The sequence below is a fragment of the Salvelinus namaycush genome, chromosome 10 (genome assembly GCF_016432855.1).
Source record: "Salvelinus namaycush isolate Seneca chromosome 10, SaNama_1.0, whole genome shotgun sequence".
Classification (NCBI taxonomy): Eukaryota; Metazoa; Chordata; class Actinopteri; order Salmoniformes; family Salmonidae; genus Salvelinus; species Salvelinus namaycush.
The window spans coordinates 17,959,570-17,972,983 of NC_052316.1; the positions used below are offsets into that span (position 1 = coordinate 17,959,570).

Here is a 13,414-nt window from a genome sequence, read left to right on the forward strand (position 1 = left end):
GCATTGTCTTGGCTGTGTGCTTTGGGTCGTTGTCCTGTTGAAAGGTGAATCTTCACCCCAGTCTGAGATCCTGAAGACTCTGGAGCAGGTTTTCATCAAGGATCTCTCTGTGTTTGCTCCATTCATCTTTCCCTAGATCCTGACTAGTCTCCCATTCCCTGCCACTGAAAAACATCCCCACAGCATGATGCTGCCTCCACCATGCTTCACCATAGGGATGGTGGCAGGTTTCCTCCAGACGTGACACTTGGCGTTCAGGCCAATGAGTTCAATCTTGGTTTCATCAGACCAGAGAATCTTGTTTCTCATGGTCTGAGAGTCTTTAGGTGCTTTTTGGCATACTCCAAGCGGGCTGTCATGTGCCTTTTACTGAGGAGTGGCTTCCGTCTGCCACTCTACCATAAAAACCTGATTGGTGGAGTGCTGCAGAGATGGTTGTCCTTCTGGAAGGTTCTCCCTTCTGCAAAGAGGAACTCTGGAGCTCTGTCAGAGTGACCATCGAGTTCTTGGTCACCTCCCTGACCAAGGCCCTTCTCCCCTGATTGCTCAGTTTGGCCGGGCAGCCAGCTCTAGGAAGAGTCTTGGTGGTTCCAAACTTGTTCCATTTCAGAATGATGGAGGCCACTGTGTTCTTGTGGACCTTCAATGCTGCAGACATTTTTTGGTACCCTTCCCCAGATCTGTTCCTCGACACAATCCTGTCTCGGAGCTCTACAGACAATTCATTCAACCTCATGGCTTAGTGTTTGCTCTGACATGCACTGTCAACTGTGGGACTTTATATAGACAAGTGTGTGCCATTCCAAGTCATAACCTATCAATTGAATTTACCACAGGTGGACTCCAATCAAGTTGTAGAAACATCTCAAGGATGATCAATGGAAACAGGATGCACCTGAGCTCAATTTCCAGTTTCATAGCTAAGGGTCTGAATACTTATGTAAATTAGGTATTTCTGTTGTTTAAAAAAATATAAATTAGCTAAAATTGTTTTCGCTTTGTCATTATGGGGTATTGTGTCCAGACTGAAAAAAAATGTTTTTCATCCATTTTAGAATAAGGCTGTAACGTAACAAAATGTGGAAAAGGGAAGGGGTCTGAATACTTTCCAAAGGCACTGTATACACTGAGTGTACAAAACATTAGTAACACCTTCCTAATATTATGTTGCACCCCTTTTGCCTTCAGAACAGGCTCAATTTGGACTACAAGTTGTCGAAAGCATTCCACAGGGATGCTGACCCATGTTGACTCCAATGCTTCCAACAGTTGTGTTAAATTAACTGGATGTCCTTTGGGTGGTGGACCATTCTTGATACACACGGGAAACTGTTGAGGGTGAACAACCCAGAAGCATTGCAGTTCTTGATACACTCAAACCTGTGCGCCTGGCACCTACTACCATACCCTGTTCAAAGGCACTTAAATCTTTTGTCTTGCCCATTCACCCTCTGAATACACAATCCATGTCTCAATTGTCTCAAGGCTTAAAAATCCTCAACTTCATCTACACTGATTGAAGTGCATTTAACAGGTGACATCAATAAGGGATCATAATGTTCACCTGGATTCAACTCATCAGTGTATGTCAATGAAATAGCAGGTGTTCTTAATGTTTTGTACACTCAGTGTATATAGGGGCCATGGCTGAAGAAGGCCACTATTGCTGCCTATCTCTGCCCCCCTCCACTCCTCCATACATCCCTCCATCTATTCACACACCTCATTTCCTGCTTTCACACCTCTATCCCTCCCTCAGCACATCCCTCTCTCGTGCGTGCGTTAGCTTCCATATTCAATGAGTTTTCTCTGCACTACCTACTACACCCACAATCTGGAATACATTCTGTCTCTCCTCAGATTGATGTATCCTACAACGTGCCTGACCCCTTGGCCAAGCCAGCCTTCCAGCTCAAGGTGGACCTGAAAGAACCCAGGCAGGAGCGGCACCCGCCAGCACCACCCTCCCCCCACCACCCTAGTCCTCGCTCCCGTTCCCGTGCCGACAACCGCTCAGAGCTGAGCCGTAAACGCCGGGCGGCCACCGATGATGAAGACCCCGCAGCTCACCAAGACAACCTGGACTACCGCATCACCCTGGAAGCCTGCGCCAGGTAGGGCAGAGACAGTCGGCTCAGTGCAGCAGCCTTTAGCCTAGCTAGCATTTAGGCTGGTAGTTGGCCTATTTCTGCTAGCATTTAGCTTAGCATCTAACTCTGTTTCTCTCTACAGGTGGCTCCACTCAGGTTCTTCCAACATGGCTGTCTTGGAGTTCACTCTGCTCTCAGGTTTCCGTTCCGATGTGGAAAGCTTGGAGAGGGTAGGACATAAACAGACATACAGACAGACAGACAGACAGACAGACAGACAGACAGACAGACAGACAGACAGACAGACAGACAGACAGACAGACAGACAGACAGACAGACAGACAGACAGACAGACAGACAGACAGACACGACTTAAATCTGAAGACCATTTCAGATGAGGCGGTGTGGCGTCGTATTGATCAGGTGAATTAGGCAAGGATTTCCTTTCTTTTTCGGATTCCTCACTTGAAACATAGTTTTTGTGTTTAATAAGCTAAATTAAACCTTTACTCCAGAGTGATCAGTTCTTGCAACTTGTAGTCTATGATATTTCAGATTTAGATATGATTATTTACCACGAAGTAGTTTGGATGTAGTGAAGTAGTTTTTCAAAGTAACTTCTTTTTTTTCTTAAGTGTAGCTTAACTTCTTACACACACACACACACACACACACACACACACACACACACACACACACACACACACACACACACACACACACACACACACACTGTATATTCCCTGCCCAAACGCCAGTCCTATCTACCTACAGGTTATGGAACATTTGCTCTTTTACTATTTCTCCAGTAGGTTTCCTCAAGGAGAAAGCCCTCCACTTCTATGTCAAAGATAATAAAACCAAAACCCTTTAGTAAATACTACTGTATACTACAGTCCGCACAAACACTACAGTAATTACTATACTATATACTACTATTTTGTTACAGTATTTATACTATAATAAACTGTAGATAATATAGTATACTGCAATAAATACTACTATATACTACAGTAAAATCTCCAAAAACACTAAAGTGAATACTATAGTATTCCTACCATAGTATACACTATAGTATTTTTTCATGTGAGTGTGCTGGAACTCTTGACAGACATAGCCAAAACTGGGTCGACTGGATCTACGTGTGTGTGTTTATGAAGCAGTGGGGTAATCACTATTGAGAGAGTATTTTTACTGCAGTGTTTAAGGACTGTAGTGTTGTCTGGATGAGGGCCAACTCTGGCCCAGTGTTCATTACTGTGTCTCTGGGGCTCCACAGGGAGCCAGGGCAGGGGGCACCTACCCTCTCTTGGCCTAAAACCCAGCCGCCAGGGCAGGGGGTTGCCACTGTTTATCCCAACTACCCCCCTCTGAGAGCTAGGGGAGAGGGACCCAGGGACCCATAGCAGCCATCTTAGGGAGGGGTTAGTTGAGGTCACCTCCCCAGGCACTCATCAAATGCTTATCTCCCCCATTACTGCAGAGTTATGGGCCACAGACTCCAGCTATACACCTTTATAAAGACCTACCTACCTGGGAGGAGATAACACACACACACAATCACACACACATAGCTCCCTGAGACATGAGGGAGTCAGTGCTGACCTGTGTTGTTTAGTGGCTAACAAGCTAGGTTTACAGAGCCACCCCTGCTAGCCTCCCTGCCTTACGACTGCCTGACTGCCTTGACCAGCAGGATTCCTCACTTTACGAGATGGAGCCTCGCTTATGCAGTCATGTGTTGTTGTTTTCATCAATGTTACTTGGAATGATTACACAACACACTTTGGCTTATGTCTCTATGGCTCTTTTTATCAGTATAATGGGGCTGAGCTGAATGGAACAAAATGCCTCACATTAACTATGCTACCTATTTTATTTTACTTTAAGTGCTAAGAGAAGGTGAATGGAATACATTTCAAGTTGTTACTATAATTATAGTTATTGTCAAACAACACAGCCAACACACAGCCTACTCACACACAGACATACACACACTCTATTACTCTCTACCGAACTCTGTGTGTGTGTGTGTGTGTGTGTGTCCCAGTGGCGCCAGCTCAGGCTGAGCACCTCATAAACTTCATCTGTCCGTAGGACTGCCACCTTCTAGAGAGCCCTGTGGGAGGAGTTAACACCCGTGCCCCCATGCTCCCCCCAACACCCAACCCCTTACGCTGGAAACAGCAACTCCCTCATAGACACTGATACTGTTATTGGAAGCTGTCTCTGGCTCCCTCTCTTCAGCTTGTAAACAGACTTGACCTACCTACTGTACAACTAGGCTGAAATGAAGTCACCAGAATACTGAGACAACAAAAAAGCTTTGTATTTAACCCTTTAAACTAAAAGGCTTTGACAGTGGTTCTGTACTGTATAATAGTGTTTGTTGAAAGGGATGTTATTGAATGTTTGGTTAATTGTAGATTAGAATATGTACTGAACCCCATCCTCTCCCCTTTCCTCATCAAACAGCTGCTGCTGGACAAGAGGGTTGGTCTGAAGAGGTACGAAGTGGACGGAAGGAAGGTCCTCTTCTACTTTGATGAGGTACCAGTATATCACCATTGTGATCTGTTTATAGCTGTGGTGTACTGTACTGTGTGATCAATTCTAACTGGTTAACATTTTACCTGTCTCTGTGTTTTCCCACCACACAGATCTCCAGTCAGTGTATGACGTGTGTGGCCTTCCAGGCTGTCAGGCAGTACATAGTGGGCAAGACAGCGCCTGTTCCAGTCAAGGTGTACGACTACTACGAACCAGGTGTGCCTCTGATGTTATGAATATGCTCACTTTGCGAGCAGGGAAACCCTCCTCCATCTTCACAATGATTTAGTATGATTTACCGACAGCCTTCTCTCAGAGGAAATTGGAATTCAATAGTATGTGGTTTAAAATATAGAGACAGCGTTGTTTTGTGGAGAGAGAGGTGCATCCACCACTCATACAAATCTTTGTGTGTGTGTGTTTCTGTCTTTCTCTCTCTCACACTCTCTCTTTCTCCACAGCGTTTGAGGCCACCCGCTTTTACAACGTGAGCGAGAGCAGTCCACTGGCCCGCGAGCTGTGTGATGGCACCACGTGCAACGAGGTGGAGAGCTCAACCAACCAGTGGATAGGTAAGAGCTACACCACCGAGTTACAACACTCTACTGTATTTCCATTAATGGAACTACACCATTATATTTGTGTGAGTGCCCATTAAGCTTAGCTAAGAGAGAGAGAGTGAAAGTGTGACATGTCTCACGGGGCTCCTCTGTAAACCTCCCTGTCCCTATGCTTTCTAAGAGCGTGTGTGTCGTGCCTAAATTGTTATTGGCACGGGCCGATATTGGAAAGAGAAGAAACAGAAAAACAGCCCCACACAGGAATGCCCACTGGCCCTGGTTGTCATCGTGCCGAGCCGAGTGTTTTCGTTTCAGCGAGACACAACCACACACACATACACACACACACACACACACACACACTCTCTCATTAGCGAGGACCGATGTTGCTACAACAAATGGTGAAGTTTGCCTCTGTCACCGTGGTGATGAGTGGATGACCCTGTGTGTGTTGGCACTGTGTTTTGCCGGCCTGGCTGAGAGAGTGGCAAAGAGAGAGAGGCTGAGGGGCTGGGACCCCGTGCAGCTGGAACCAAGACCATGCTCGGACCCTGGGGAACCGCTCTCATCAACACACACATCCTCTCACACTCTTTCTTCTCTCTCTCTCTCTCTCTCTCTCTCTCTCTCTCTCTCTCTCTCTCTCTCTCTCTCTCTCTCTCTCTCTCTCTCTCAACTTTCCTTCCTATGAAATATGTATTCTCTATTTCCTACCCTTTACCTGACCCATGTCGGCACTGGATAAACGTAGAAAATAAGGTCTGTGGTAAACGCAGGCTTAAGAAATCGTATACATTTTGGTCTATGATAATCTGCATCAGCTAGCATCACTTTTTGTGAATTTTGAAGCGTTTATGTAACCAAAAAAAACACATAAAGCACTAGTATTTACCTCAGACCTTATTTGGGCGTTTATCCCAAAACCCTATTCTTTCCCCATTCATGTTCCCCATAGGAATGGCTGAACGAACCAGAGGTAACTCATTTCCGGGTTTTAGGGCGACAAGCTGATGAGCTCTATTATGATGGTTAAATGTAACAACTAAAGTCACACATTGTTGATAAACATTGTTAGAAAAATGCAAAAGATCCTGTCCTGTGTGTTTCCTCTGACCCAGGCTTTGTCCAGGGGAACCAATGTAACAACGTGTTTGGCTGTCTGGAGGAGGAGAGGTTTGAGCGTTGCACCTGTTACAGGGACTGTGGCTATGACGGGGAGCTGGTGTGTGGCTCAGACGGACATCTCTACCAGAATCAGTGCCAGATGGAGGTCTTTGCCTGCCGCAACGGGACCCGCATAGAACAAGTGCCCATGTCCCAGTGTCCTGAGAGTAAGACTACTCTACCAGGGATGGGCTCCATTCCATTTGAAATGAAGTTAATTAGTTGAAAAATCCTTAATTACAGTAATGGCCAATTAATCAATTCATGACTTTGATGTGAATTCATCCTCTGAATGGATTTAATTAAAAGCTGCTACAGCTGTGCCCCCACACCCACTGACTGCTAATAACACTGCCAGGCTCTGAACCCCTCCCAGTGTCTCTGCCAGCCACGCTCACATGTGGCTCTAACTTATCGGTCAGCTTTGGAGACACATTGAAGAGCTAAAACATGATCTATTTCATAGTCAAACATTACATCCAACGAAAATATGTCTCCAAAATGTTTTGATTATTAGAAACACCCTTTGAGGAATTGAAGAGAGGATGTGCTGGAAGAGGGTGCAGGGCAGCCCAACATGCACATAATCTATCTCTCACACACACACACACACACACACACACACACACACACACACACACACACACACACACACACACACACACACACACACACACACACACACACACACACACACAAAAGTAGGAGAAGAAAGGGTGGTGTGTGTGTGTGTGTGTGTGTGTGTGTGTGTGTGTGTGTGTGTGTGTGTGTGTGTGTGTGTGTGTGTGTGTGTGTGTGTGTGTGTGTGTGTGTGTGTGTGTGTGTGTGTGTGTGTGTGGCTGTGGTAACAGCTGTTCAGGTGCAGGCTGGATGAAGTTTGTGAGGAGAGCTTCCCAGCGCTGCTATATTACAGGGCACCCCAAATGACAGAGTGCTTTTGTCCAGGCCTTTGAAAACCCTGTCACATTCCTTTCCGACGCACAGACCAACAACAAAGGAGCCTTCTTGTTGTGGAGCGGATTGGGAAAAGACACAGACAAAACCTGTGTGGGAACACTAGGCTGCCTGTGCCAAATGTTTCATACAGTAGATTATCAGAAGGAACGGATACGTGTTTAGACCTTCCTATTGTCGCTTGTTTGTGTATGGGTAATTTAGAGATATGCACCCATGTTGGAAATACGGGAAAAGATATCACACTTGTACTGTAACCGTACAGTTTAATATGTGGTCCGTGTAACATTGGCTTGTTGTCATTGTGTTGTGTCTTTGTTCACACAGCGGAATCCACCACGGAGGACAGAGAGACTACAACAGGCGAGGAACCAGGGCAAGCTCCTGTGGCTGTACACAAAGGTAAATACAGTGCCAGGCAAAGCACTCACACACACTCATACAGACACCACACACACACACACACACACACACACACACACACACACACACACACACACACACACACACACACACACACACACACACACACACACACACACACACACACACACACACACACACACACACACACACCACTCTCTCTTTTCCTCTCTCTACACCTCCCCCACCCCTGTCTCTCATTGGATGCCAGCTGTTCCCAGCTGCAGGAGGGAGTGTGTGTGAGAATTGAGGAGTGTGAAGAGTGTGTGTTGTGAGTGCCAGCCAAAAGCAGGGGCTGGAGAGTTCAGGCATATCACCTCTGAGTGAAGCTTGCGTTGACATGTGCAGGCGTGTCAGGCGGCTCATACTGTAGGGAACCCTGCTCTGCTCTGTTCCCACTCTCGAAACACTGTATACACACCTGACAGAGGAGGACCAGACCTCTACTGTGCCCACTGTAAATGTATATCTGCATGTATCCATTGATTTGTATTGTATGAGGGATTGGAGCTTATTCCAGCTCAGACTATACACATGCAACCCTCTGAGAACATTCACATACAGACTGCCTACAATAGTTTGCTCTAACCTACACCCACTGTAAAGTATATGTCCACCAACATGCATCTGCTTCTTCTGGCTTATAAAGAGTTTGATCATTTTTACAAGTAAAAATAAGTCTAAGGAGTTTGATCATTGTTGTAGAAGAGCTAGAGGTGTAGATGAGAGCCCCTGCCCTTCCTTCCCTCCTGTCCTCCAGGTCTGATCACTCTGTCTGCCTGCAGTGTGCTGGGGGCTGTTGGGACTTGCCCCAGTCTGCAGGAAAGGTGAGGAGAAGGGGAAGTAGAGCACTCCTCAGTGGATCACCTCTACAGGCTACTCTCACATTCAGATAAACAGGAGTATAGGCTTCACTTAGGTGGATCGTTTTTCTTAAAGGGGATATTTGTTGCTCCACCACAGGGTTCACTTACATGTCATGCTGAAATAACTTGTTACAGAACTCCTGGTCAGATATATCATTCTTTATGTTGGTGTGTAGCAGGGATCGTGGGTGTGATATAGAGTAGGCTCAAGTCCGTGCGTGCGTGTGTGCGTGCGTGTGTGTTTGATGTGGCCTATGCCTGTGCTGACTTGTTCCCAGCCTGCAGCTCACAGTAGCTGTAATGGAGTTCCACAAAGGTCAAAGGTCTCCTCAGTACAAAGACTGATGCTTCACATTGGAAGACACCTCACCACAGGAATGCCATTAAAACTCTAGCGGTACACACGTACAGAAAACATGTTTCAAACCAGATTATTACACTCAATGAACATTGTGCAAACTGTAATGCTGAGCTATTATATGTTGTTGACCTGAGCTACACTGTGTGTTAGGTTAGGTAGATTGTGATGGATGTGATTTTGTGTGCCAAGAATCTGACAGCATTCTCAACAGATTTAGTGAAAACATTGAGACTTTGGAATCAGTTCCTCCCTTAGTGGTGAAACAGCATCAGAGCTGAGTGCATGATTAATTCAACAAAACACTATGTTTAAGAGACTGGTTAAAATAAATGGAATGTAGTGTGTGTAGTCATCTGAAATATATGATTTCCAAAAGGAACAGTGTGCATGCAGTGCTTTACGTGAGGCTGAACTTTTAAAGGACATAGTGACCCCTACTGGCCACTTTGTACAATTAACTCATTTTTGGTAGATTCTCTGTGGAAACATACTGTTATACCCCTTAACTTTTTATCCAAAACTAGTGTTCTCTCAAACAAAAGTGTGTTGAACAATTGTCTCACGTCTTTATTATTTATATTTTTTTCAACATCCCTCCTCCCCTCTCTCTGTCCCTCTTTTATGCTGTAGGTGAGGAAGAGCAGGGTTCCATGGCTGAGGTGTCCTACTACTCCTATGAGTATGACCCAGACTCAGAACCCTTCGCTGCGGAGGGGGAGGACCACTTTGAGCTGGCGGAAGGGGAGCAGGGGGGAGAGCAGGACAGTCCATCAGATAGCCAGCTACCCACACTGGACACAAAGGACACCCATGAGCGATGGTATGGCCCTCTGACCTCTCCGTCTGTTTGCACAACAACACTGAGTTGGAACTGTTAACACGGTGGTAATGTGGATAGGACTTGAAATTAACTCAACTGTGACTTTCTTTCCTCAGTAATAACAAAGTGTATTCAGATACCTCTACGTCAAATCAAATGTTATTGGTCACATACACATGGTTAGCAGTTGTTAATGCGAGTGTAGCGAAATGCTTGTGCTTCTAGTTCTGACAGTGCAATAATATCTAACAAGTAATCTAACAATTCCACAACAACTACCTTTGGTGCGGCAGGTAGCCTAGTGGTTAGAGCGTTGGGCCAGTAACCGAAAGGTTGCTGGATGGAATCCCCGAGCTGACAAGGTAAAAATCTGTCATTCTGCCCCTGAACAAGGCAGTTAACCCACTGTTCTTAACTTAACTGACTTGCCTAGTTAAATAAAGGTTAAATAAAAAATAAATAAAATACCTTATACACACACAATGTAAAGGGATGGAATAAGAATATGTACATATAAATATATGGATGAGCGATGGCCGAGCGGCATAGGCAAGATGCAGTAGATGGTATCAGTGGCAGTCAGTGCCGTTTAAGATGAGTGATGACGATTGGCCTTATTTCTATTACAGCAAATTGGATGACTGTCATTCATATTCCATTCACCCAGTTCAATGAAACAGTGATAGGTTGAAGCTACTACGTGATACTCACATTTTCCCTATACCCATCATGAGGTTGCTACAACCAAGTTTATGAAGGAAAGTTTACAACGTAGGTGCACACAGGTCGATAGAAACATTTGAGGTGACAGACAGTGACACAGACAGACAGTGACACATTCAATGCTGCCTTGCACACTCTTGCCTGCATCTAGCTGATCTGGGGTGTAATCATTAAGTTGCAAACAAGTTTTTTATTGGACAAATTCAGGTATGTTAATCCCTGTTCCGTTTTCTTCCGTTTAAGAAAAGTTTTTCAACAGAATACACCCCTGATCATGCGTAAACACAGTTCACTTTCATAGCAGCCACATTATATTCCTTCTAGCATCTATGCGCTCTCCTCCTCTCAACTTTTCACTTCACTTGTGGACTTCAATGCACAACACATCAGATATATGTGGCCAGATGAAAAAACATATCCAAGCCAAACCATATCATAACTGCTACACACAGCCTAAATCATTGTCACCATATTAGCTAAAGTAAAGTCATAGTCAACATAGCTAATAGAACTAACGCGTTAGTAAACCCGCTACAATCATGCAGTAACGTTACAGTGTACAGTCAGTAAGCAGTTGAGCACTTACACCGGCGGGCCCTGGGGGCAATAAATTAGTAAAACCAAAAGCTTACCTTCACTTGGAAGAGTTCCAGTGTTGTGTTGGATAGTCATAGCCAGCTAGCTAAAATGGCATCCCTCTGTTTGAGCAGGCTGTTTAAGTAGGCTGCATTTGCTAGCTAAGTAAGTTAAACTGAAAGTGATTTATTTTTAATTAACCCTCTCTCTCTTGCTTCTCCTTCATTTTGGAAGAAATTAATTTGTTCAAAACTGTTAAAGTATTGTCTTTTTCTCTTTTTGAGTCAATTACTCACCACATTTTAGGCACTGCAGTGCTAGCTAGCTGTAGCTTATGCTTTCAGTACTAGATTCAATCTTTGATACTTTGATTGGGTGGACAACATGTCAGTTCATGCTGCAAGAGCTCTGATAGGTTGGAGGATGTCCTCCGGAAGTTGTCATAATTACTGTGTAAGTCTATGGAAGGGGGTGAGAACCATGAGCCTCCTAGGTTTTGTTTTGAAGTCAATTTACCCAGAGGAGAACGGAAACTAGCTGTCCTCCGGCTACACGAAGGTGCTAACCTACAGAGTGCTGTTGAGGCTGCTGTAGACCTTCATTGCAAAACATTATATTTTAATATATTATTTGGTGACATTAATATATTTAGTATAATTTTATCTAAAAAGGATAACTTTTTTAATGTTTTACTATATTTATGAAATTCACTTAGGAGTATGGTCCTCCCTTTCCTCCTCTGAGGAGCCTCCACTGCTCTACATCAAAGAAAGCATATCTATACCTTTCTATCAAATTGCAATGAACATCATCAGAGATCTTATTCAGTGTACTGTTCTCTCCTCCACAGAAACTTCCCCCGACTGCATCACCAGCCAGATCTCCAAATTGTACATTGTTTGTTAATATGTTAGAGTGGGTGGAGAGAGAAGGAAAAGTGGGGACTGCCCATCCTGAAAGGAAGAGATGGTGGGGGGGGGGGGGGGGGGGGGGGTGCGTGCGCGCATATGAATGACTTAAGGACTACGCGTGTGTGTGCGTGTGTGTGTGTGTGTGTGTGTGTTACTATGCTAGTCCCCCTCCAGCCCTCTGTATTTCTCTCTTTTATATCTCCAGTCTCCTATTCAACAGTAGACACCATAGCGTCTTTGATATTCACTGTAGTGCCTTTACATTGTTTTTCTGTAACCTCTAGATGGAGGTGTAATTACACCCGAGTTAAAACAAATGTTTTTTTTAACTGTGGTATTTATTTGTAGCTAGTTCTTCTTTTGGTTTATTTGTTCCAATGCCTCCCCCTATTGCCTTTTTGTCCTGTCACCTACACCGATGTCTTCATTTAATTCATAAAAAATATGTCAAGATGTCATGGACCTGTTTTTCTTATTCTGAGGAAGCCTTAGGTCGAACACTGAGGTGTACAGTGGATATCTTTATGTACTTATTTGGTGTGTTAACCTACTAGAGACTGAATTTCTGCAGCCTTAAACTGGAGGATTAAGATAAGCTCAATTCTTCTAAACATTTTTACCAAGCTACCAATATCTCCACATAATAAGTCCTATTTGGGTATAGCTGTCACCTGAACAGACAGGGATTTGATTGTACAGTACATAAGCTATTTTGTTTTGTTAAATTTTTGATTATTGATATCCTAAAACAAGAATAAAGGTTTGGAACTACGGTACATTTACCACATTTAAACCAATGTAACCCCACATCCATTTTCAATACAGCTGCTTTTGAAAAACAAGAGAATAAACTTTGTATACAATCCATGTCTCTGTTTGCAGTTAACTTTACATGCTACTGTAAGTCTCTCCTCAGGTAGCAGTAATTCTATTCCCTATATGTATAGGCCTATATGTTACATAGGAAACGAGGAGCAGACCTGGTGGTTAAGGAGTTGTGTTGGTCCATTTCCTTTGATACGGTAGTTTAGCCTGAGGAGAATTTCCTATCATCCTGTCAGCAGTTAGCTGTGTCATTATGAAGCGCTGCGGCCTTTCAGAATACCCTCTGCTTTGAAGGCTGTGACTCTGTGACCCCTGGAATGGCTGTGTGCAGCTGGACCAACCCGTGTGTTTGCCCCTGTTAACAACACACTCAGGTTACCTAAACAGCAGCCAGGAGAGAGTTGGAGCCTGTTAATGTTTAATGTTGGTTAAGGCACTTGTCAATGTTCTCAGTTATAATATAGCTTCTGGCAACTATAGTGTGTGCTTCTGCTGCTGTTTAAAATGAATACCTGGTCAAAACGGCACATGGATATGCCTTTTCAATGTAGAGGTTATTGAATGGGTCATGAGCCCACTGTATGATCAAAC

At 44.4% G+C, this 13,414-nt stretch overlaps 1 protein-coding gene and 1 non-coding gene across 2 annotated transcripts in view; both read left to right on the top strand.

Moving 5' to 3' along the window:
* LOC120054787 (C3 and PZP-like alpha-2-macroglobulin domain-containing protein 8) overlaps window positions 1–12,050 on the top strand; it is a 49,254-nt gene extending 37,204 nt beyond the window's left edge. Inside the window, exons 35-43 of the mRNA XM_039002410.1 lie at window positions 1,861–2,114; window positions 2,233–2,320; window positions 4,566–4,640; window positions 4,751–4,856; window positions 5,102–5,212; window positions 6,319–6,531; window positions 7,646–7,720; window positions 9,599–9,788; window positions 11,938–12,050. Coding sequence (XP_038858338.1) covers window positions 1,861–2,114; window positions 2,233–2,320; window positions 4,566–4,640; window positions 4,751–4,856; window positions 5,102–5,212; window positions 6,319–6,531; window positions 7,646–7,720; window positions 9,599–9,788; window position 11,938 — 1,113 coding nt within the window. The 3' untranslated portion in view covers window positions 11,939–12,050. The remainder of the gene's footprint in view (window positions 1–1,860; window positions 2,115–2,232; window positions 2,321–4,565; window positions 4,641–4,750; window positions 4,857–5,101; window positions 5,213–6,318; window positions 6,532–7,645; window positions 7,721–9,598; window positions 9,789–11,937) is intronic.
* On the top strand, window positions 2,871–2,925 carry LOC120055230. The gene has a single exon (XR_005477683.1). It is a non-coding gene; the product is annotated as a U7 small nuclear RNA (small nuclear RNA).
* Window positions 12,051–13,414: the final 1,364 nt, after the last annotated feature.